We start from the raw sequence: 24399 nt of genomic DNA on the forward strand, positions 1-24399 counted from the left end.
GGGGGGGGGGGGGGGGGGGGGGTATGATGATGATGATGTAGTGGATAAGTTCTTACTAGATTATTGATTGTGTATTAACCTTTCCAAATATATGTTGACAAGCTCATCTAATTTCACTAACCCTAAATGGTTTTAAAAAACAAGAACCATTTATAGTGCCAAAGTAAAAGGTTAGACAGGAAGACAAAAGTGAAGAGGAGATGAGTAAGGCAAACACATCTGAAGTGATGTCAAGTTTGACCCTCCAATCAGCATCCTTAGGAATGAGCACTACTTTCTCAAAAAAAAAAAAAAGAAAAGGAATGAGCACTACCAGAAACATAATATGTATTTTTCCCTTGGCAGGGAATAATTGATTAATTGACATGAAAAAGAGAGGTATTATTCCATGGCAATGCTCCTAATTTTAACTATGCTTGTTTGGTATTTGTCTGATTTCCAATAGTTATACCATGGACTCGGGTCCACCTTTTTTTTTTTTTGGGTAAATAACTCGGGTCCACCTTGTAAGGTGGACACGTGTCCATTTACATACTGAATGTTCACAATTTGAATTGTGAATATTCAGTTGTGAACATTTAGTATATAAATTGTGAACATTAAATATGTAAATTGTGTATTTTAGACCGGGGTTCATAGAATAATTTGCTAGTCTGATTTCCCACTAGACCATTTGTTGCTTAGTGTTACCTCATAGATAAATAAGATTCGAACTCAAATTAGTGATCATGGGGCTCAACTAAAAATCTAATTTGATAGTTGTACTTCACTTTATGTGTATATATTAAGGCTAAAATGTCATTTTGCACCATGAACTCAAGCCGATTTTTAATGATGCACCCTGACCTTTCATAACTGTTGATTCGATGGACAAACCACATCATAAATTTGATTGGAGCTTCTTCAAGGGCTGGGGGACCAAATCATGACTTCACGTCCAATCAAAAAAATTTATGGTTTGTGCATCGAATCAGCAGTTATGAAAGTTCAGGGTGCGGCATGAAAAATCGATTTGAGTTCATAGTGTGGAATGACACTTTAGCCTATATTATATGCTCAACATGTCGATTTGAATTCTACTGTTTTTATATTATATGTTATATGTTCAATTGAAAGTCTAAGCTAATAATTGAATATTACATTTACGTTTATATATTACATTTATGTTTATATATTATATGCTGTACGTAAGAATAATAATGAGTGTAGGAATATGATAGATTTGTGTATATGAAGGCCATTCATTCCATTAGCGTTGGTAAACTCAGAATTGTTACAACAATCTTCTAGCTGTATATGAAGCCATGAAGGCAAATCATATTCATTTATTTATAGATCGACTTAATCATAGTCCATCCAATAGGCTGATTTCCTTGTACGTCTATCAGCTGTTTCTTGCAATCCTTTGACCATGGAGTGATATCTGGCAAATTGTTTTACTCCGATGTTTTCTTCTTCTGTTCTTGTCCAGGAAGGAGGAGATTCACTGTGTTTAGCTCTCTGGGTGGGAGTTGTCCATTGATGAATGAGGTGAAGACTACAAGTGCACGAGCTGGCTGGTAACTGGGAACAAAATGCCCAGATCCTCTTACTGTCACCAATGTCAAGTTCTCATACTCCACTGCATATCCACCCACCTGAGTACCAAACAAACATCCTTTATAGGCTAAAAAACACATTATTTGTCCCATAGAACTAACTATACTGTGGAGTATTTCTAAATTTCAGGTCGTTACCTCTCCTCGGAGATACCATGGGTACCAGGAAGTTTTAACCGATGCCCCGAGTTTCTTTATGGAACGTCTAGTGTCTGTCAGTGGCATTACACTATCTGTATCTCCACTGCCAATTAAACAGATTTCTCAAGAACTAATAGTATGGTAACTAAATTAAGGAAAAATCTACCATGGTTTGTGCTATTCAAGGTAAAATCTCTCTTTGTTTGTTGTATTATTTTCGATATTATCTTGACAACAGAGTCTGGTAAATACCTATATATCCAGAAACGGATACCACTTTGCATCAGTTCTTTCACAATGTGCAATACAGTTGCCGGCATTTTCCAATCGCCATTCAGTTTGTCACTGTTCTCAAGTAGACCACAAACCAAATAAATCAAGAAAATCACCCAAAAAAAGGAAAAAAAAAAAAAAAAGGTTAATGCCATACTTTCGTTTATTCCAGGGATGGGGAGTGGCAGTAATATTTGCATGAAGTGCAGTCTGGACTTGAAAGTTGTTGAGGTAGGCATGGATGTACTCTTCAGTGCAGGGATCAAATCCTGAAATCTGTTGGGACAAACCCAATCAACAGAACCTTTAATTAACGTCATCATCGTACTAATTAATTACCTTAGGATTCACGAAATGGGATTTGGCTATATACTCACATGAAACGAGGGAGAGTCAGAATGACATAACGGCGCGTAGATATCATACAAATACACATTCCCCATTTCCCTGGCGGTTTGGTTGTCTACCAAATCCTGGCATTTGTCGGACGCACTGTCGGGACTGGAGAAATCACAAGTCGATAAAATGTCGTTATACAGATCATCAGAAATCAGGCCGTGACTCCAGTAATACTCCATCATCCCTTTCATTCGAGTTTCATAGTCCAAATATGGATTCCCCACCTAACCACAAGTCCAGAACAACAATTTTATTTTTTTTAAAAAGTACATATAATAATTGTAAGAGATAAGAGATCAGCTATATATGTGTGTGTGTGTGTGTGTTTGGGGCTTACAAGAATGCCTTTCAGATTGATTTTGGGCAGGTTTGGGAACTGGTTGTTGTGCAGTATGAGGCGAGCAAGCTCGGGTATATAGTGGCCGGCGTAGCTTTCTCCGGTGAGGAAGAAATCCCTGGTTTTGTACTCTGGAAATCTCTCCAGCCAGTTTACTAGAAACGCATAGTTATCCAATGCGGTGCTGTTGTCTCCGGTCCGGTCATAGTCGGCCGTCGTGTTCGAGTATGAAAATCCAACCCCAGCCGGACTTTCAAGAAATATTATATTTGCCTCTAATAAAAAAAAAATAAAGAAAAAATAGTCAAATACACCCTTAAACTTTTACAAAAGTTAACTAAACTCTTTAACATGTCAAACTGAGACAATGAAGCTCAATAACCAGTAAATGACATGTAATAACATGCCATTTAAATTTTGGCGACCAACAACGATCGAGCCGTCACCGGTAGCCATCTCCAGCGGAAGGTCACCTTCTCGTTGAAGAAGGCGACCTGAGATCACCATCTCCGGGAGAAGACAAGGCAACCTCAGGTCGCCTTCTCTGGCGAGAAGGTGACCTTTTGGTTGCCTTCCGTCGGAGATGGCGACGGTTCGGCTATCGTCAGAATTATCGATTTTTGGGCTTCATTGCCTCAATTTGACAAGAGTTTAGTTGACACTTTTAAAAGTTTATGTGCCTAATAAACTTTTGATATAAAGTTTGAGGACCTATTTAATCCTTTTTTCAAAAAATAATCATCAAATTATTTTATTTTTTTAACTCATAATTGGTCACATCAAATCAAGAAGTTCTGATATGAATCTTATATATAGTTATTTTTATTTGAGTTATTAAAAAAAATCTTATATATAGTTATTAAGTTAATAGTCTGACCAATTTGACTCGAATTATTACCTGCATTCCATGCGAACGGATTCCTGTTAAGAGTTACACCATCTCTTGCCGGTCTAAATGGGCCCAGTTCCATGAAAGCGCCACCACCAACGGAAGAATAAGCCGGTCCTGGAATGAAACACAAACAACATCTATCTTATGTGTACAAAACTATTAAATTTTTTATTCCTCAGAATTTTTCATACCACCATTAAGCCACAAAACAAGGGGTTTAGAAGAGGGTTGTTGAGGCGACTCGACAAAGTAATAGAACAAGGCTCGTCCGGCGGCTTCGTCCACCGTAACATGCCCCGCGTATTGCCCGAAATCTGCTCCGGTGGGCTGTCCCGGCAGCCTCTGAATCCTGTTACTCTCCTTGAGCCCATCTTGACGCCCAGTGTACACCGGAAAGTACGCCGGCTCCGACGGAGAATAGCTGAGTTGTCTTTGATGATCGGCCGGCGAATCCAAACCTTTAACTCTGCGGCACTGGACAGAAACCACGAGGCAGAATAGGAAACAGATGAAGCACAAGGGAAGAGAAACGTTATTAGCCATTATAGTGTCACCTAGCTAGCTAGCTCCAGGTGCTATCAGTTGTTGGAAAATTCATGAGAGTTGGTCGCAATCATTTCGTTTCCATTTTATTGACTACACATCACTGTTGGTACGTCCAAGCTTTAATATGTTGTGTGGCTGTTAATTTTTCATGTGAATCTCATTCATTAAGAATGAGTGATGCAAAATTAGACCAATATTAGTAAAATAAAAAAAAATAAAAAATTAACGTTGTCCGATATGTAGCCAAGTGTGGGCTACGTAAGCAATGTAGTGGTTGTTAATTAACTACATACTTCACTTGTGTTTTCAAAAAAAAAAACTACTTCACTTGTTATTCTTAATGGGTTTTTATTTTTATTCCGACTTCATTCACTTTTGTCTCCCTGTCCCATCTCATTTACCGGCGGCCTTCCGCTATTGGGAGTTGGTGCGTGTTTGTGCATAGACAATTGGCTCCGGTGTCGCTTTGTATGAGTATAATTACGTATATTATATTCAGATGTTTGTTTTGGTTGAAACTCACTCACGCATAACAGTTATATTAGGTTCGAGCTAAAGCCCTACTAAGCCTATAACTCATTCTCTTCACTTGAGACAAAGCAACCAAAGTACCCACCAGCTTATAGATCTAAATTTAGGGACTAGTGGAATATTACTACGAGGAGATAAATAAGCCTAAATTACTTATAGTTGATCGATTTAAACAAGAAAGTTAAACACATCTCACTGAAGCCTCTCAACTCATAATTAAATTGATTGACTGGTTAAGACTCGATCAAGAATAAATTCTAGAGTATTGAGAAATGAAGGTTAGGTTAGCTATCCAATCAGTCTGCTATAATGGTATAGTTTTTCAAGATCATAAGGGATTGCATATATCAATGTCTGGGTAGGGTTTTTAGTGAAGATATAGTAATCTTTCCTAAATATAACAATAAACGAAATGATTCAAACTTTACCATAAAATGAAGACGTCACTGCTGACATCGATCACTTTGTCCAGTGATCAGAGCTGAGGATGCTTTCCATAATAATTATCGCTTATTTTTAATTCCATAATATATTTAATTAAGGTTTGTCATTAAAACCTCCCTGATAGTTTGTTCGGCCATTTTGACCATTAAACCACCTCGATGTCTTCAGGAATTAAATGAACCATTTTGAAATATTTAAAAAAATATTATTTAAATTTATTTTCGACCCAATTTATTTTATGGTGTAAAACGAAAAAGTGACGAGATAAATGGAGTACAATTAGTTAACTAGCTGGCTAGTGTGTAGTGTCATTGGGGGGAAGTGTTCCATTGATGAAGGAAGAGAAGAGCACAAGTGCCCGGGCTGGCTGATAACTGGGAACAAAATGCCCTGATCCTCGTACTGTCACCAACGTTATGTTCTCATATTCCTCTACATATCCACCAACCTGCAGTGATCATCATGTTAAATCATAGAATTGAAAGGTTAAAATGATAGTACGTGAATTTTATGTGTTATATATATTTAACATATATAGTATTCTAATTCTTCGTACGTTAAACTATTAATTACCTCGTATCCTGGGAGATACCAAGGGTACCAAGGAGTTTTAACTGTTACTCCAAGTTTGTACAAGGCATACCGTGTGTCTGTTATTGGTACTGCGTTGTCTGTATCTCCACTGTACATCACATTAGAGTTAAAAGAATTATTAGATACCGCTGCATGAACGACTATTACATATACAATTGATCTCTCATTCCTTTTTGGATGAAAACGCGTGCATTGAAACTGGCCCAAAACTACTCCTCGAAGATGTGTATAGGATAAACACTACCTAATAACTATAGCTAGCAAATGACCACAAAGAGAATAGACTCAAACTCTACCTAATAATTATAAACAAACTCATAATTAATCGGCTCAAACTAATTTAAGAAGACCATAAGCTACTAGGTAATTAAGGGTAGAACTGACAGTACATGCATGCATGGATGGCTTAATTAGTAATTACCTATAAAGCCAAATACGAATACCGCTTCCCATCAACTCTGATATGACGGGTAAAACAGTTGGCGGAACTTTCCAGGCGCCATTAAGTGTGAGGCTGAGAAAAATAACACCAAAATCATCGCCAGTGTGGAAACTAATTATAACTGTATGGAAATTAAAGACACATTTCAAGTAAAGTAAAAGGCATCCATACTTGCACTTGTCCCATGGATGAGCAGTGGCAGTTATGTTTGCATGAAGAGCAGCCTGAACTTGAAGGGTGTTTAAGTAGGTGTACGTATAATCTCCAGTGCAAGGATCATATCCAGAGATCTGTACGTTCAAATCACAAAATTAAAATCAATTCAATTCGATCATATATAATCTCTGATCTTCATTATTCATTAATATTACGAATGATTCTTGTTTTTGATACTGACAGAATACGAGGTTGTGTCAGAACCGCATAACGGAGCGTAGATGTCGTACGAGTAAATATTTCCAGATTCATCTCTAATTTGACCGTAAACTAAATCTAAGCATTCGTCTGACGTGGCACTGGGAATAGAGAAATTGCAGGTTGATAAGATGTTCTTATATAGTTCATCGGAAATCAAAGCATGACTCCAATAGTAGTCCGCTAGTCCCTGCAAATTTGCTTCATAGTCCACATATGCATTTCCGATCTGAGGATTATATTAATTGCAGCAACATACATCAGTCAGTAACACTCATAATAATTTTCGATACTTTTAAGGAACAACTTAAACGTGTTTTAATTTGTGGGCTTACAGCAATGCCTTTGAGATTGATTATTGACTGGTTTGTGCGCTGGTTGTTGTGCAATATAAGCTGAGCTAACTGGGGAATATAGTGTCCAGCGTAACTCTCTCCTGTAATGTAGAAATCCCTAGTTTTGTATTCTGGAAACCTTTCGAGCCAGTTAACTAGAAATGTATACGAATCCTGGGCTGTGCTTTCGTCCCCAACGTTGTCATAGTCCGAGCTTGTATTTGAGTACGAGAATCCAACTCCAATAGGTGATTCGAGAAAGATTATATTTGCAGCTGGTAAAAAATGTTAGTTCCTATCAGATCATACTTTGTAGCTAAGTGTATATATATATATAATTGGATTATTAATATGTATACTCACCGTTATTCCATGCATATGGATTACTGTTAAGAGATTTACCATCTTTGGCAGGTCTAAATGGTCCAAGTTCCCCGAATGCTCCTCCTCCAAGCGAAGAACAACCTGGTCCTGTACATATATAAAAGTATTCAAAACATTTCCATGATATGATTTCCACAAATATTTTGTAACTTTTGTTGTTGTGTACTTACCTCCATTAAGCCACAAAACAAGGGGTTTAGAAGAAGGGTTTTGAGGAGATTCTGTGAAGTAATAAAACAAAGCCTTCCCAGTAACTGGATCTACAGTAACATGTCCAGCATATTGAGCAAAATTTACGCCATTGGATTGCCCAGGCAAGGTCTCGATCATGTCACTCTCCTTGAGCCCATCTTGAGGACCAATATACACAGGGATATTCGAACTTGATACAAGCTGTGTCTTATCAATATTATCTACAACATTTGTGTATCTTAGCCTAGAAAACAAGAAATCTTCCCTGCTTAATGAACTGACACCTTTGGCCTCATAGCAATGAATACAAGTAGCTAACAGGAAGAGGAAAGAGAAGGTGAAGAAAAGAGAGACTTCAGCCATTGCTGCATGCCAATACCGATGATTCAAATTAATCTTGGAACATCAATTCTATTTAAAGTATAATTATTGTAATTGGACTGTTCGTAAGTGTTATGGGACCATATGAAAGTTGTGTACCATAATATTGATGGATTAATCAATTGTTATATGTAGGTTTCTTTGAATTGTAAACTACGACCAACAATATTGTGATGACATAACATATGCGATTCGCAGTAATCAATGTTTTTTAAGGAATATACTATTTATACTCCTAAATTTTACTCTCTCAAACAAAATTTTGATGTTGAGATTCAATTGAACACATAGATTAGACCCTCACTTTGAGAGGTTACTCTCACACTGATAAGCATTATTTTTATACTTATTTATATTTAATTCTTATAATAAATTAATTTTATTTATTTTACATTATATTTATTTTACACTTTATTTTATATTTTGCATTAATATATTAGTTATTGAATAATTAAGCTTAGTTGATGATTTGGACTAATCATTCTCCTTTATATTGTTTTAGTTAGTTGGTCCAAATTAATTTTTTATTTGTTTCACACACTGTCTTTGTTGACTCAATCTCTAGTCTTTCTTCTCAAACTTTACTCATGTGACTAATTAAGCTGTCCATACGAAACATTTTTTAATGCATTATTGTCCCTACCGTTTGAATAGTTTTTCGAAGGTAAGACAAAATTTATCATAACAAGTAATGTTTGGAGACTATTGTTGACGGGTAGTTCAATAGTTTTATTCTGTTTGTATTCTTTCATCCTTTCAGCATTGACAAGGTCAACAATTGAATATGATTACAATTTTCATTCTATTTGATTTAAAAGAAAAAAAAAAATTAGTTGTCATTATTTGAAAGTGGGGTTAAAATGTCCATAACTGATTAACTCAAACTAAATTCAGCTGAGTTTGCTCTAATTCTTTGTCTTGATCGCCATAGGATGCGTAATGCGGCTAACTAATTGTTAATTAGCATCAAATTAATTGTTACGTGGTGTGACGGTCAGGCCAATGTTCTTTGGTTGTTTTCTATGTTCATTACACATATTTTTTGACTTAATAAAGTGGTATCTTTATAACATTAAAACTAAGGAATAAGGGCAAATTTTTTTTTACCAAAATTCTTTATTATATATGATATAGCAAAATATAATTGATTCTTTTCAGAATAAAGTTATAAGAACCAACATATATTACAGAAAGAATCAATTATATATTGCGTTTGATTTAGAGAGTATATAATAAAAATCATACTTTACCTCTTAGCTATCCGGCCTTTTCGAGGTTAATGGTAACAAGATTTTGAAAATAAATTTTGTTATTTACAACTTGATCCTTAATTAATTAACAAGTGATATCATAAATAACTTTCTATAAAAAGGGAGTGTTTTGTTGGTTGGAACATATTTTTTAAGGAATTCGAATTCTTAAAACTTGAGGAAAAAGTATGTTAAGTTTTGTTTGGTTAATGAAATTTTTTTTTATAAAGTTGAATTCCTCAAATATGAGGAAATTTTTTACTTTATCTTAATTAGATATTTGAGTACTCTCCATGGCATTTGGGAACAAATGTTCAACTAGCAAGACAAAACTACCCAAATATATAACTATAACATTTTATTTTATAAATTACTAATACTTTTTTTTTCAAAGCATAAATTACTAATGCTTTTATTATCACTATTATTATGGAGGAGTATATTAGTCTTTATACTCATTATTTCTTATCATCCCAAACCCAACAAAAACAATAAAAAAATATTTCTAGTAATTTATTTTCCACTAGCCATGGAATCAATTCCCTTAATAATTTTTTTTCACAAAATTTAAATTTCATTCATCTTCAATTATTTTTCATGAACCAAATGGGCTATAATTATCAATTATTTTCAATTCCATAATTAATTAAAGTTTGTCATTGCCCAAGGTTTGAACTTGCACTCTTGAATACATAAACAAAATTTCTGTCAAAACAATCAAACCTTTCATTGGCTTAGTCTTCGTGTTGAGATACTTTATAAGGGTGAAAAAAATAATGCTATCGGCAGCTTCCCCGTGAATTGATCGATCAATAACTTGATATCATCATTACTAGTAGTTTAAATATTTTTTGCCTTTAGAAATTTGAAACGTATCAATTAGCATCAATATTTTTCTGTATTAGGTACAAACATGTATATATTATTTAAATTATGCAATTTAAAATGTGAAAAAAAAATGTTACTTATAATTTTGTTTCAATCCAATTTATTTTATAATTCTGTGTAAAAAGAAGAGTGAAATACATTTAGGGATAAAGGGAGTACAATTAATTAGCTCAACTAGCTTTTAGTGTTTTGTGGGGGAAGCGTTCCATTAATGAAGGAAGAGAAGAGCACGAGTGCCCGAGCTGGCTGATAACTGGGAACAAAATGCCCCGCTCCTCGTATTGTCACCAACGTTATGTTTTCATATTCCTCTACATATCCACCAACCTACAACGATCATCGTGTTAGATCATAAAATTGAAATGTTAAACTGATAGTACCTGAATTTTATATATTATATAGTTAACAAATAATATCCTAATTTTTATTTGAGACATTAATTACCTCGTATTCTTCTGAGAGATACCAAGGATACCAAGGAGTTTTAACTGTTACCCCAAGTTTGTATAAGGCATGTCGTGTTCCTGTTATTGGCACTACGATGTCTGTATCTCCACTGTAGATCACATTAGAATTAAATGAACAATTAGATGTCACCCTGCCTTGTGACCCCAATGAGGAAATCAGTCTAGGTTGTTTATAACTAACAAATAACTCAAATAAGAAGACCAATATGCTATGAATGGTTTAATAAGTAATTACCTGTACAGCCAGATGCGAATACCAGTTCCCATCAACTCTGTTATGACCGGTAAAACAGTTGGCGGCGCTTTCCAGCCGGCACCAAGTGTGAAGCTGACAAAAATAACAGGAAAATCGTCATAATTTTTCTCGAACTTACCACCTCTCGTATAAAGGGAAGGATTTGATGCCACTGGACCACAAGGTCCTTTGAATTAATATACATGGAAACTGTATATATGCATGCATGTATGGAATTAAAGAAACCTTTGAAGTAAATTAAAAACCGTATTTTCGAAAGAAAAAAAAAAACCGTACTTGCACTTCCTCCATGGATGAGCAGTGGCAGTTATGTTTGCATGAAGAGCAGACTGAACCTGAAGAGTGTTTAAGTACGTGTACGTATAATCTGCAGTGCACGGATCATATCCAGAGATCTGTACGTTCAAATTAATCACAAAATTAAAATCAATTCAATTCATAATCTCTTCATTCATTCATTAATATTAAGAATGATTCTTAATTTTGATACTGACAGAATACGAGGGCGTGCCAGAACCGCATAACGGAGCGTAGATGTCGTACGGATAAATGTTTCCAGATTCTTCATTCCTTTGACGGATAATTAAATCAAAGCATTTTTCTGACGTAGCACTGGGAGTAGAGAAATTGCAGGTTGTTAAGATGTTCTTATATAGTTCATCGGAAATCAAAGCATGACTCCAAGAGTAGTCCGCTATTCCCTGCAAATTTGCTTCATAGTCCACATATGCATTTCCGATCTGAGGATTATATTAATTGCAGCAACATATATCAGTAACACTCATAATTTTCGATGCTTTTAAGGAACAACTTAATTAAACATGTTTTGTGGGCTTACAGCAATGCCTTTGAGATTGATTCTTGATTGGTTTGTGCGCTGGTTGTTGTGTACTATAAGCTGAACCAGCTGGGGAATATAGTGTCCAGCATAACTCTCTCCTGTAATGTAGAAATCCCTAGTTTTGTATTCTGGAAATCTCTCGAGCCAGTTAACTAGAAATGTATACGAATCCTGCGCTGTGCTGTCGTCTCCTACATTGTCATAATCTGAGCTTGTATTTGAGTACGAGAATCCAACTCCAATAGGTGATTCAAGAAAAATTATATTCGCAACTGGTAAAAAAAATGTTCATATATATAAGATCATACTTAAGTAGTTAATTAAGCGTGTATATATAATCGGATTATTAATATGTATACTCACCGTTATTCCATGCATATGGATTATCGTTAAGAGTTTTACCATCTTTGGCAGGTCTAAATGGCCCAAGTTCCCCGAATGCTCCCCCACCAAGCGAAGAACAACCTGGTCCTGTAGATAGAAGTGTTCAAACTTCAAAGCATTTTCATATATGATTTCCACAAATCTTTTTAACTCTTCTTGCTTTGTACTTATATTACCTCCATTAAGCCACAGAACAAGGGGTTTAGAAGAAGGATTTTGGGGAGATTCTGTGAAGTAATAAAACAAAGCCTTCCCTGTAACTGGATTTACACTAACATGTCCTGCATATTGAGTGAAATATACTCCGTTGGATTGTCCAGGTAAGGTTTCGATCTTGTCACTCTCCTTGAGTCCATCTTGAGGGCCAATATACGTGGGGATATTCGAGCTTGATACAAGTTGCGTCGTGTCAATATCATCTGCAACATTTGTGTATCTTAGTGTAGACAACAAGAATTCTTCCCTGCTTAATGAATTGAAACCTTTGGCCTCATAGCATTGAATATAAGTAGCTAACAGGAAGAGGAAAGAGAAGGAGAAGAAAAGAGAAACTTTAGTCATTGCTGCCAATACTGATGAATGATGATCCAAAGCTTGGAACATCAATCCAGCCTATTTAAAGTAGAATTATTATTATTAGACTCTTCTTTAAGTGTTTTGAGGCGAATAAAAAAGTTGTGTATCATATCGATGGATCAATCAAATGTTGATTGTTGTTTTCTTCAAATACTAAATTACAATCAATATTAATCAGCTTAATTGACATAAATGATAGTACATTTTTATTATTTAAGAGAGGTTAAAAGTTTAAAATTCAAGTAGAAAAAAATTAATATTTTCAAGACAAAAACTATGACCAACATTGTAATGACATATACCATATGCCGATTCGTAGAAATCAATGTTTTTTAATGCATTCTTGTCCATACCTTTTAATAGTTTTTCGGAGGTAAGACAAAACTTACCATTCAAGGTTTCAACATTGACATGGTCAACAATAGAAATGATTTTTTTTTTTGGACCTACAAAATAAAAAATAACCTATTATTATGTCATAAAAAATAAATTTGAGAAAGTATAATTTAAGAGTACATATAATACTATAATAGAACTCGTGAAGTCTATATAATTTATCTTCCTAAATCAAGAAGGCCTAGTCACTAACTCACTATTACATAGAGTTCAATTTAAAAATTGTGTAACTATCATTCTGATCTTCATAGAATGTTGTAGCATCGGATGTAATATATGCGGCTAACTAATTCTTAATTAGCAGCAAATTAATCGTTACGTGGTGCGACGGTCAGGCCAATGTTGTTTGGCTGTTGTCTATGTTTATTACACATATTTTTTTACCTAATAATGTGGTGATCCTTATGACATTGAAACTAAAGGATAAGGACATAGGGTGTGTTTAGTTTGTACATGAAAATTGGAATTGGGATCAAAACGAGAATCAAATACTTTGTAATGGTAATAGATTTTGGTGAAAGTGTTTTGCATATTTAATAGGTAATATTGTGAAATTGTAATGATTTACCAATATTGATGTTTGGTTATGTATAACTCTATAATGTGAATAAATATTTTTAAAATATAAAAACAAAAATCAAGGAAATTGATTCATATACGAGGCAACTTTCCACAATAATACTCGATTAATTTCAATTCCATATTTAATTAAAGTTTGTCATTGTCGAACGTTGCAACTTGCACTCTTGAATACATCAACAAAATTTCTGTCAAAACTTGGCTTATTAGTTGTCGAGCAAATTATTATATGGACCATAAAAACAAGTACATTTTTAATATACTAAAAGTATATTATTTGATTTTAAAAATATATATATATATATATATATATTATTTGTGTATTGAATGTAAATTATATAAAATAATATAATTTCATTACTTAAATAATATATGTTTTCAAAAAAAAAATATTTTTTTTCTGAATATATATACAAGGTACATTTTTAATATATTAAAAGTAAATTATTTGATAGCATACAAAATAATATATTTTCAGCATTCAAATAATTTACTTTATGTATGCAAATAATATATTTTTTATTTATGGTCCACACAGTTGTATGTCTATATGGACCATGACCCACACAATAATGATTGTTAGTTGTCGTGTTGAGATACTTTATAAGTGTAAAAAAAATAATGATATTAGCCTTATAAAGTAGCTAATTATATGATATGATGATAATATATAATTGATTTTTCAAAATAAAATTATAGGGACCAAAATAAGGGATATAATCAATCCTATATTACTCTCAATTGAGAGAATATAAGAATTATGATTCACAACTCAACCACTCATTTCGAAGCAATAATAAAGAATTTTGAAAACAAATTTTAGTCCTTACGCAGCTTCCCTCAATTCCATATTTAATTAAAGTTTGTCATTGTCCAAGGTTGCAACTCGCCAACTTGCACACTTGGACAAAGTGAAAAGCCAACTTGAATTTCTTATAGTTGGTCGACTGAAACAAAAAAGACTAATAGACAATTTTCATATGGAGTTTAACTTGAACTTTGTGCTTATCAAATCAATTGTTGGGCCAACTTTGATATCAACATTACTAATTTAATTGTTTTTTTTTTAAAATTTGTAGCATATTAATCCGTATTGATTTTTATTATTGTTTTATCCAAGAATCCTACATATAGTAAAGAAATTATACAATTTTCTGTTTGAAAAAAAAATGTTATAATTTATTTTCAGTCCAATTTATTTCATAATTGTGTGTAAAAAGAAGAGTAAAGTACATTTTGGGATAAATGGAGTACAATTAATCAACTAATTAAGCTAGTTTTCAGTGTCCGGTGGGGGAAGTGTTCCATTAATGAAGGAAGAGAAGAGCACAAGTGCCCGAGCTGGCTGATAACTAGGAACAAAATGTCCTGCTCCTCGTACCGTCACCAATGTTATGCTCTCATATTCCTCTACATATCCACCCACCTGCCAATTCAAATGCAATCATATCGTGTTAGATCGATCATAGAATTGAAGGATTAAATGGATGGTGTGATTAACACATAGTATTTTAATTCTTTGGCAAGCCATCCATTAATTACCTCTTCTCCAGGGAGATACCAAGGGTACCAAGGAGTTTTAATTGTTACTCCAAGTTTATATAAGGCTAATCGGGTGTCTGTTATTGGCACCACACTGTCTGTATCTCCGCTGTACATCACATTAAAGTTAAATGAACTATTAGATACCATCGAATGAACTATTACATATATAGTTGCTCTCATTCTTTCTTCTTTTTTTTCAATAACAAGAAAAATGATGGATAAACTCTGTTTTGGGCCAAGAAAAATGATGCATGCATGCATGACCTAATTAGTAATTAATTACCTATATAGCCAGATACGAATACCGCTTCCCATCAAATCTGTTATGACCGGTAAAACAGTTGGCGGTATTTTCCAAGCGTGAAAAAGTGTATCGCTGTTCAGAATTTAATTCACAAGAAAAAAAAAAGTATATAACACGAACATCATAAGTATTCTTCTGGAAAATGTATAGAAAGAATATATATATATATATATATATATATATATAGTTTCGAAATTCCAAGTAAAAGCCATACTTGCAGCTGCTCCATGGATGAGGAGTGGCAGTTATGTTTGCATGAAGAGCAGCCTGAACTTGAAGAGTGTTTAAGTATGTGTCGGTGTAATCACCGGTGCAGGGATCATATCCAGAGATCTGTTCAAATAACAAAACCAATAATCTCGTCATTAATAATTGTAACGATTCTCTTTTCTGTTCTTCTAATCTAGCTGACTAGGAATCGATACCGACAGAATACGAGGTTGAATCAGAACCGCATAACGGAGCGTAGATGTCGTATGAATCAATATTTCCAGATTCAATCCCCATTTGGATGTTAACTAAATTTATGCATTCTTCAGACGCAGCACTGGGATTAGAGAAATTGCAGGTTGACAGGATCTTCTTATATAGTTCATTGGAAATCAGTGCATGATTCCAATTGTAGTCTGACGTTCCCTGCATATTTGCTTCATAGTCCACATATGCATTTCCAATCTGAGGATGATTTCAGTGACATATATCAGTACGTAACACTCGATCATAGTTTCCGATGCTTTTAATGAACAACGTAACTAACTAACTTAACCATGTTTTGTGGGCTTACAGCAATGCCTTTGAGATTGATTCTTGACTGGTTTGTGTTCTGGTTGTTGTGCAATATAAGCTGAGCCAGCTCGGGAATATAGTGTCCAGCGTAACTCTCTCCTGTAATATAGAAATCCCTAGTCTTGTATTCTGGAAACCTTTCGAGCCAGTTAACTAGAAATGTATATGAATCCTGCGTAGTGCTTTCGTCCCCAACGTTGTCATAGTCCGAGCTTGTATTTGTGTATGAGAATCCAACTCCAATTGGTGATTCCAAAAAGATTATATTTGCAACTGTTAAAAAAAATGTTTCCATAAGATCATATAGTTCAGTAGCTAGCTAGTTAAGTGTATATATAATTGGATTATTAATATGTATACTAACCGTTATTCCATGCATATGGATTACTCTTAAGAGTTTTACCATCTTTGGCCGGTCTAAATGGCCCAAGTTCCGCGAATGCTCCTCCTCCAAGCGAAGAACAACCTGGTCCTATACATATATAAAAGTATTCAAAACATTTTCATTATATGGTTTCCGCAAATCTTTTGTAACTTTTGTTATGTTGTTGTGTACTTACCTCCATTAAGCCACAAAACAAGGGGTTTAGAAGAAGGGTTTTTGGGAGATTCTGTAAAGTAATAAAACAGAGCTTTTCCAGTAACCGGATCTACAGTAACATGTCCGGCATATTGAGCGAAATCTACCCCACTGGGTTGTCCTGGTAGAGTTTCGATCTTGTCACTATCCTTGAGCCCATCTTGAGGGCCAATATACACAGGGATATTTGACTTTCCTGATGAAAGTTCTGTGGTAACAATGTTGTCTACAACGTTAGTGTGTTTTAGCCTAGACAACAGTAATCTTTCCCTGCTTAATGAACTGAAACCTTTGGCCTCATAGCGTTGAATACAAGCAGCTAACAGGAAGAGGAAGGAGAAGGTGAAGAAAAGAGAAACTTTAGCCATTGCTGCCAATACTGACATTGGAACATCAATCCTATTTAAAGTAGAATTATTGTAATTGGACTCTTCTAAAGTGTTACGGGTACGGTCCAAAATGGATTAATCAATTCCAGCCTGCATGCTACGTTGTTTTCTTTGAATAGTTTACTACGACCAACATAGTACGGGACAGACAATATGCCACTCCTAGTATTCGAAGGTAAGACAAGACGACTATTCTGACAAGTAATGTTTGGAGACCACTGTTGACGGGTAGTTCAATGGTTTTATTCTGTTTGTATTATCACTTCAGCATTGCATTGAGATAGTCAGTATTAATTAGAATACTATATGATCATCTTTTTCTTTGTTCTGGTCTGCATAGAATGTATAGTACACTCAAGGGTGGGTGTCGCGGAAAGTTATATATTATTTTAATATATAACTTTCTATGGCACCCGCTTGGTGGGGGTGTCGGGGAAAGTTTAATATTAAAATAATATTTAATTTTTCGCGTCACCTGTTATTTATAGGTGTAGTGGATTCTTATGTATATATTTACGGTATTACCACTGTTTTGTTTTTTAGTACTTTCCACTACACCTATATCAAGAAGGTGTAGTGTAAAACCGTCCTTATATGTCCAAGTTTGTACTAGTGAGTACGGCTAACTATTTTTTTTTTTGGGTAACGGAATTGGAAACCCCAATCACTAAAAATATACATTGGAAAAATCAGACTCTTGTGTAATAACTTACAAATTATATAAAATAAAAAAAAATCGCATTAGAAAGATCTTATATTTGCCACAGACAGAATTGTCATGACTGATTCACGGTCGAACTCATCTCGAATTCTAAAAAACACTATGTTTTGTATCTCAAAATATTCATTTTATTCATATAAGATGATGAGCAAGATTTATACCGGTTTAATCTTAAAAATCCTAATAATAACTATAACAAACTAATCTAGATAAATGACAAATAATGGGGAACCAAAATAATTAAAATTTCCTAAAGTCACCCTAATCCTAACTAAAATTATTAATAATGTAGGAATTAATCAGTAAACATTCTGTTTAATTCCTAACTTAACTTACTAAATAATTAATATATTAACTCTTTAAAATAATTAATTTAAATTATATTTACACCAAAATTTATTAACAACTCAATCATTGTTGGCTCCGAATTCGTAAGGCCTTCTCCAATAGTTAGAATTTAGGTGTAGATTTTGAGAAGATTTTTTAAGTGTGATTAGGAAAGAAAAAATGAGGTGGAAGGAAAAAAAAGGAAAAAAAATTACAAAACAAAATCTAACCAAAAAATGAGCTGATTTCTTAGTGGGTCCCATATGAGCTGACAAAATCCCTTCTTAACAGGAGAAATATATCATTAATTTTCCTTCATCCCATTAGTTAACAAAACAATGAATCAGCTTTTATTTCTTAGAATTTGTGAGGGCCTAACAAAACGTATGGGCTCCTTGTTGGGGAGCGACGATGAGGTCCAATGGACCATGCAAGTGCGAAGCCCACAACGTTAAAACCATTTCAATGATGACCTCATTCTGAGTTTTGAATTTTAAAGTCAACTGATTTGTTTTATTTATTTTTTTCCAAAATATTGAAATCCTCAACTTGGCCCACATCTCTATCAACAAACATATAGGAGGATGTAAATCATGCTCTTTCTCCCTAAACTTTACCCCTATGACTAATTGAGCTGCTTACGCGAACCAATTGATTTGTTTTATTTATAAAAAAGTATGTTGCTGCTATCCAAAAGTACATTTTGAGTAAAGACTGCCTTGTAACTCTACTCGGTAAACCAACTTAGGTTTCTCATAATTGATCACTTGATCGGTTCAAACCAAAGAATGATTGACAGCTTCCATATAGGATATATTTTTTTATCCTACATATATTAAATAAATTATACAATTTTCTGTGTGAACAAAAATGTTACTTATAATTTACTTTCAATCAAATTTATTATATAATTGTGTGTAAAAAGAAGAGTAGAGTACATTTTGGGATAAAGGGAGTACAATTAATCAGCTAATTAAGCTAGTTTTTAGTGTTCCGTGGGGGAAGTGTTCCATTAATGAAGGAAGAGAAGAGCACAAGTGCCCGAGCTGGCTGATAACTGGGAACAAAATGCCCTGCTCCTCGTACTGTCACCAAAGTTATGTTCTCATATTCCTCTACATATCCACCCACCTGCCAATTCAAATGCAATCATCGTGTTAGATCAATCGTAGATAGAATTGAAGGATTAAATGGATAGTGAGATTAACACTTAGCATAAGAAATATCGGGTATTACCTCTTCTCCAGGGAGATACCAAGCATACCAAGGAGTTTTAACTGTTACCCCAAGTTTGTATAAGGCTAATCGAGTGTCTGTTATTGGTACGGTATTGTCTGTATCTCCGCTGTACAGCCAGATTCGAATACCACTTCCCATCAACTCTGTTATAACCGGTAAAACAGTTGGCGGTATTTTCCAGGCAGCATTAAGTGTATCACTATTCAGAATTTGATTCACAGAAAAGAAAAAAAAAAAAGAATATAACAAGAAAATCATAAGTATTCTTCTGGAAAATTAATGGAAAAAATATATAGTTTCCAAATTCCAAGTAAAAGCCATATATATATATACTTGCACTTGCTCCATGGATGAGGAGTGGCAGTTATGTTTGCGTGAAGAGCAGCCTGAACTTGAAGAGTGTTTAAGTATGCGTAGGTGTAACCGTTGGTGCAGGGATCATATCCAGAGATCTGTTCAAAAAACAAAACCAATAACCTCGTCATTAATGATTGTAATGATTCTCTTTTCTGTTCTTCTAATCTAGCTGACTAGGAATTGCTACCGACAGGATACGAGGGTGAATCAGAGCCGCATAACGGAGCGTAGATGTCGTATGAATAAATATTCCCAGATTCAATCCCAATTTGGATGTTAACTAAATTTATGCATTCCTCAGACGCAGCACTGGGAGTAGAGAAATTGCAGGTGGAGAGGATGTTCTTATATAGTTCATTGGAAATCAGGGCATGACTCCAATAGTAGTCTGACGTTCCCTGCATATTTGCTTCATAGTCCACATATGCATTTCCAATCTGAGGATCGATTTCAGTGACATATATCAGTAACACTCATATAGTTTTCGATGCTTTTAAGGAACAACTAACTTAAATTAAACATGTTAATTTGTGGGCTTACAGCAATGCCTTTGAGATTGATTCTTGACTGGTTTGTGTGCTGGTTCTTGTGCAATATAAGCTGAGCCAGCTGGGGAATATAGTGCCCAGCGTAACTCTCTCCTGTAATGTAGAAATCCCTAGTTTTGTATTCTGGAAACCTTTCTAACCAGTTAAGTAGAAATGTATATGAATCTTGGGCTGTGCTTTCGTCCCCAATGTTGTCATAGTCCGAGCTTGTATTTGTGTACGAGAATCCAACTCCAATAGGTGATTCGAGAAAGATTATATTTGCAACTAGTAAAAAAAAGTTCCTATCAGATCATATACTTGAGTAGTTAAGCATATATATAATTAATTGGATTATTAATATGTATACTCACCGTTATTCCACGCATATGGATTACTGTTAAGAGTTTTACCATCTTTGGCAGGTCTAAATGGCCCAAGTTCCGCGAATGCTCCTCCTCCAATCGAAGAACAACCTGGTCCTGTACATATATAAAAGTATTCAAAACATTTTCATTATATGGTTTCCACAAATCTTTTGTATGTAACATTTGTTGTTGTGTACTTACCTCCATTAAGCCACAAAACAAGGGGTTTAGAAGAAGGGGTTTTGGGAGATTCTGTAAAGTAATAAAACAAAGCTTTTCCCGTGACCGGATCTACAGTAACATGTCCGGCATATTGAGTGAAATCTACTCCGCTGGGTTGTCCGGGTAAAGTTTCGATCTTGTCGCTATCCTTGAGCCCATCTTGAGGGCCAATATACACAGGGATATTTGACCTTCCTGATGAAAGTTCTGTGGTAACAATGTTGTCTACAACGTTAGTGTGTCTTAGCCTAGACAACAGTAATTTTTCCCTGTTTAATGAACTGAAACCTTTGGCCTCATAGCGTTGAATACAGGCAGCTAACAGGAAGAGGAAGGAAAAGGTGAAGAAAAGAGAAACTTTAGCCATTGCTGCCAATACTGACATTGGAACATCAATCCTATTTAAAGTAGAATTATTGTAATTATTGGACTCTTCTAAAATGTTACGGGTCCAAAATGGATTATTCAATTCCTGCCTGCATGTTATTTTCTTTGAATAGTTTACTACGACCAACATATATAGTGACAACAATATGCGACTCGGAGTATTCGAAGGTAAGACAAGACGACTATTCTGACTAGTAGTGTTTGGCGACTACTGTTGACGGGTAGTTCAATGGCTATATTCTGTTTGTATACTTCATCAGTCATCACTTCAGCATTATATTGAGATAATATTAGAATAGTTTGTATACTTCATCAGTCATCACTTCAGCATTATATTGAGATAATATTAGAATAGTGGTGATCTTGATGCATACATATGTGTCTTATGTTATGAGTTCTTGTGTCTTGTATTATGAAATTCTGTACTTTAAGAGTATGAATTATGTACTTAAAACAGATTAGTAATTGTGTCTTATGTTATGAATTTTTGTCTTGTGTTGTGAAATTCTGTAACTATATACACAAATTATGTACCTAAATCAGATTTTAAAAATCCTATCTATAATAAAGCAAAATCCTGGCCACAAAATTTTCCCTCCAAAGTGTGAAAACATTTTGATAGATTTGTGGAATTATTAGTTCACATTTATTGCAACAAACAAAGCAATCAGATTTTTTTACTATCACATTAATTACATTCAGATTTAAATATATTGAAATTTGAAACGTTATTTGAATAATATTTTTTTGTTTACAATCTCATTCAAGTTGACTCTTCGTATACTTAAACAATANTCAAGTATAACATTAAATATACATAGGCTTCTCTAATACTACACAACACTATAAATAAGCCCTAACAATTCTCAAGATGGCTACCTCTCTGGATTCATCATTAGAAATAAATTAAAATAAAATGGCTCAGAGATGTTGAAGAACAATTCTAAAAAACCTTTTGATAGTTCGTTGTTTCATAGTCCCTGCTCCATTGTACATGCCCTGCACTGAAATACCACATTTATATTGAAGCCAAGGTAATAACTCATCATTTCTCTTTCTCTATATCATTTTAAAGCTCTATTTCAATTTACAGTATGTACTTCCTCTATTTTTTATTCTTCTGTTTCTCAATTGTTTTGGTGGAGGGCTAGGGTTGAGAATGGGGCAGGCAATTGTATGGACACAATATGTTGAGAAAAGCTTATATAAACCCCTTTTAAGGATTTCTAGGGCATACCAAGCAATATTAGTGCCATTGACACCTGAAGAGCATATTATGATCATAATAGCAATGAAACTCAAACTCAAGCAAGTGCATAAAATATATGTTTTGCTTTTTTCTTCTTTATATATATATATATATTTTTTTTTAATTGCTAACATACTAGAAAGTTCATATGCAGTTGCACCTTTAAGCCACTACTGCAATTTCTCTGGGTGACAAGCTAGAGGTTTATCTCTATCAAAACATTAAAAAATATGTAATCCTAAATATGATAAAAATACCAGGTATTATGGAGTACTTACTATAAGGGGCCGTTTGGTTCGGGTCATATGAGATTACCTAGGTAATCTAAGTCTGGTAATGTTATATTACCTTGTTTGTTTCAAGTTATGAGATTACCTGGTAATGTTATATTACCTAAAAGTTGATGTGGCGGTAATGTTTCAAGGTAATGTGATTACCCCCGTTTTTTTAGGTAATCTAAGATTACCTTGTATTATTCCAACTTTGCCTTTGTTAACTAATCATTATATATATATATAATAATAATAATAATAATAATAATAATAATAATAATAATAATAATAACACAATAACATATATAAAATAAATGTATGTTTATATAATCAAATATATATGTGTGTATATTTATATATTTATTTTTTTAATATTAAGCATCAATACATTCATACATATAAATAAATAAAAATACACACAATAAAGGCACACAAATAAATAAATAAATAAATAAATAAATATATATATATATATATATATATATATATATATAAGGACATTATAGTAAATTGTCCCATATAACCTAAAATATAACCCTTAACCAAACAAAGTAATATTATATTCCACAATCCAAACCAAACACACCAGGTAATCTTACATTCCCAAAATTTCACATTACCTTCGTGGAGGTAATCCTATTACCTGGGGTAATCCAAGATTCCGTGAACCAAACGCTCCCTAAAAGTAATTAAGCAAACATTGTTTAATCTGTAAGTTTACCCCAACTTTATGCATACAATTTTCAAGGGAATTTACTTATTAAAAAAACCACATTATTAATTTTATTTTGGGGGCGTATTCAACTTTCAATTTGACAAAATCAGCTGCTTCAACTTCAAGAGTCCATTTATGAAAGCATTCAAACATCAAAGACGAAAAAGAAAAAAGTTATTGGTATAAACTAAGAACTATGGACTAAGTTTACCTCCACAGCCCTAATCAAGTGAAAGAAGAAGCTGAAACACAGGTGCATACCAGTGCATGTTGGCGTTCGCAGTATAGCAACGGTGGGCGAAGCGGCGGCGGTTGGCGGAGCATGCAACGGCGGTGTAAATCAGTAACCTGAAATGAATAAATGACACTGCTTCCATTGAAAATTAGAAACGATGCTAAAGCTGAGGAGAGGCAGACATTTGAATAAATGAAAAATCGTGAAAATTGAAATCAAAATGAATATTTTAAGAACAAACAAGTGTAGCCGTTGAATTTGCAGTGGGTGAGGAGAGGCCGTGGCTTGATCGGCTGGGCACGGTTGGAGCCTGAACTGGCGGCCGACTATGGATCTCGGAGTGCGTGATCGGCTGCTTGAAGCTGTAATGAAGTAATTGCATAATTTTTGTAAAAAAAAAGTGATATTTGTGTCATTGTGTGTTATCAATTTTAGTTTGTGATAACTCAAAAAATATTTGTAATTCTACTACTAATGTAGTTTATAAAGAGATTTCTAATAATTTATAATTTGTGTTTTAAATAATATAATCTTTTCTTATTGACCCAAATATTTCATTTTAATATATTGATTTATTTTAATATAATCTTTTGTTATTGACAATAGGATTTTAATATAATCTTTTCTTATTGACAA

At 34.0% G+C, this 24399-nt stretch overlaps 4 protein-coding genes and 1 long non-coding RNA gene across 8 annotated transcripts in view; 1 reads left to right on the plus strand and 4 right to left on the minus strand.

Moving 5' to 3' along the window:
* LOC116022633 (uroporphyrinogen-III synthase, chloroplastic-like) overlaps window positions 1-1953 on the plus strand; it is a 9712-nt gene extending 7759 nt beyond the window's left edge. For 3 of the 4 annotated variants that reach the window (XM_031263410.1, XM_031263428.1, XM_031263436.1), the window contains one exon: window positions 1472-1953. The gene's annotated coding sequence lies outside the window, so the exon portion shown is untranslated. The remainder of the gene's footprint in view (window positions 1-1471) is intronic. The other variant, XM_031263419.1, reaches the window with a different exon arrangement.
* LOC116013271 overlaps window positions 1-4225 on the minus strand; it is an 8015-nt gene extending 3790 nt beyond the window's left edge. Inside the window, exons 1-8 of the mRNA XM_031252942.1 lie at window positions 3832-4225; window positions 3647-3754; window positions 2749-3023; window positions 2390-2635; window positions 2170-2288; window positions 1992-2084; window positions 1737-1842; window positions 1441-1637 (exon numbers count right to left, since the gene is read on the minus strand). Of these exons, the coding sequence (XP_031108802.1) occupies window positions 1441-1637; window positions 1737-1842; window positions 1992-2084; window positions 2170-2288; window positions 2390-2635; window positions 2749-3023; window positions 3647-3754; window positions 3832-4183 (1496 nt within the window). The 5' untranslated portion in view covers window positions 4184-4225. The remainder of the gene's footprint in view (window positions 1-1440; window positions 1638-1736; window positions 1843-1991; window positions 2085-2169; window positions 2289-2389; window positions 2636-2748; window positions 3024-3646; window positions 3755-3831) is intronic.
* Window positions 4226-5354: 1129 nt separating this feature from the next.
* LOC116013282 lies at window positions 5355-12550 on the minus strand. The gene is made up of 16 exons (XM_031252954.1): window positions 12166-12550; window positions 11969-12076; window positions 11603-11877; window positions 11259-11504; window positions 11041-11159; window positions 10744-10836; window positions 10486-10597; window positions 10221-10368; window positions 7501-7887; window positions 7310-7417; window positions 6947-7221; window positions 6595-6840; window positions 6369-6487; window positions 6177-6269; window positions 5735-5843; window positions 5355-5609 (listed from the first exon to the last, which is right to left on the minus strand). The coding sequence occupies exons 1-16, from the start codon at window positions 12548-12550 to the stop codon at window positions 5457-5459; spliced, it is 2976 nt and encodes a 991-aa protein (XP_031108814.1). The 3' UTR covers window positions 5355-5456.
* Window positions 12551-14710: 2160 nt separating this feature from the next.
* LOC116013291 lies at window positions 14711-21272 on the minus strand. The gene is made up of 16 exons (XM_031252966.1): window positions 20885-21272; window positions 20690-20797; window positions 20329-20603; window positions 19980-20225; window positions 19765-19883; window positions 19429-19630; window positions 19172-19323; window positions 18810-18826; window positions 16736-17134; window positions 16540-16647; window positions 16174-16448; window positions 15819-16064; window positions 15604-15722; window positions 15369-15461; window positions 15083-15191; window positions 14711-14966 (listed from the first exon to the last, which is right to left on the minus strand). The coding sequence occupies exons 1-16, from the start codon at window positions 21270-21272 to the stop codon at window positions 14814-14816; spliced, it is 3009 nt and encodes a 1002-aa protein (XP_031108826.1). The 3' UTR covers window positions 14711-14813.
* A 973-nt stretch (window positions 21273-22245) lies between these two features.
* LOC116022890 lies at window positions 22246-23987 on the minus strand. The gene is made up of 2 exons (XR_004099307.1): window positions 23790-23987; window positions 22246-22296 (listed from the first exon to the last, which is right to left on the minus strand). It is a non-coding gene; the product is annotated as an uncharacterized LOC116022890 (long non-coding RNA).
* Between the last annotated feature and the right edge of the window lie 412 nt (window positions 23988-24399).

Source organism: Ipomoea triloba, chromosome 1 (genome assembly GCF_003576645.1).
Source record: "Ipomoea triloba cultivar NCNSP0323 chromosome 1, ASM357664v1".
Taxonomy (NCBI): domain Eukaryota; kingdom Viridiplantae; phylum Streptophyta; class Magnoliopsida; order Solanales; family Convolvulaceae; genus Ipomoea; species Ipomoea triloba.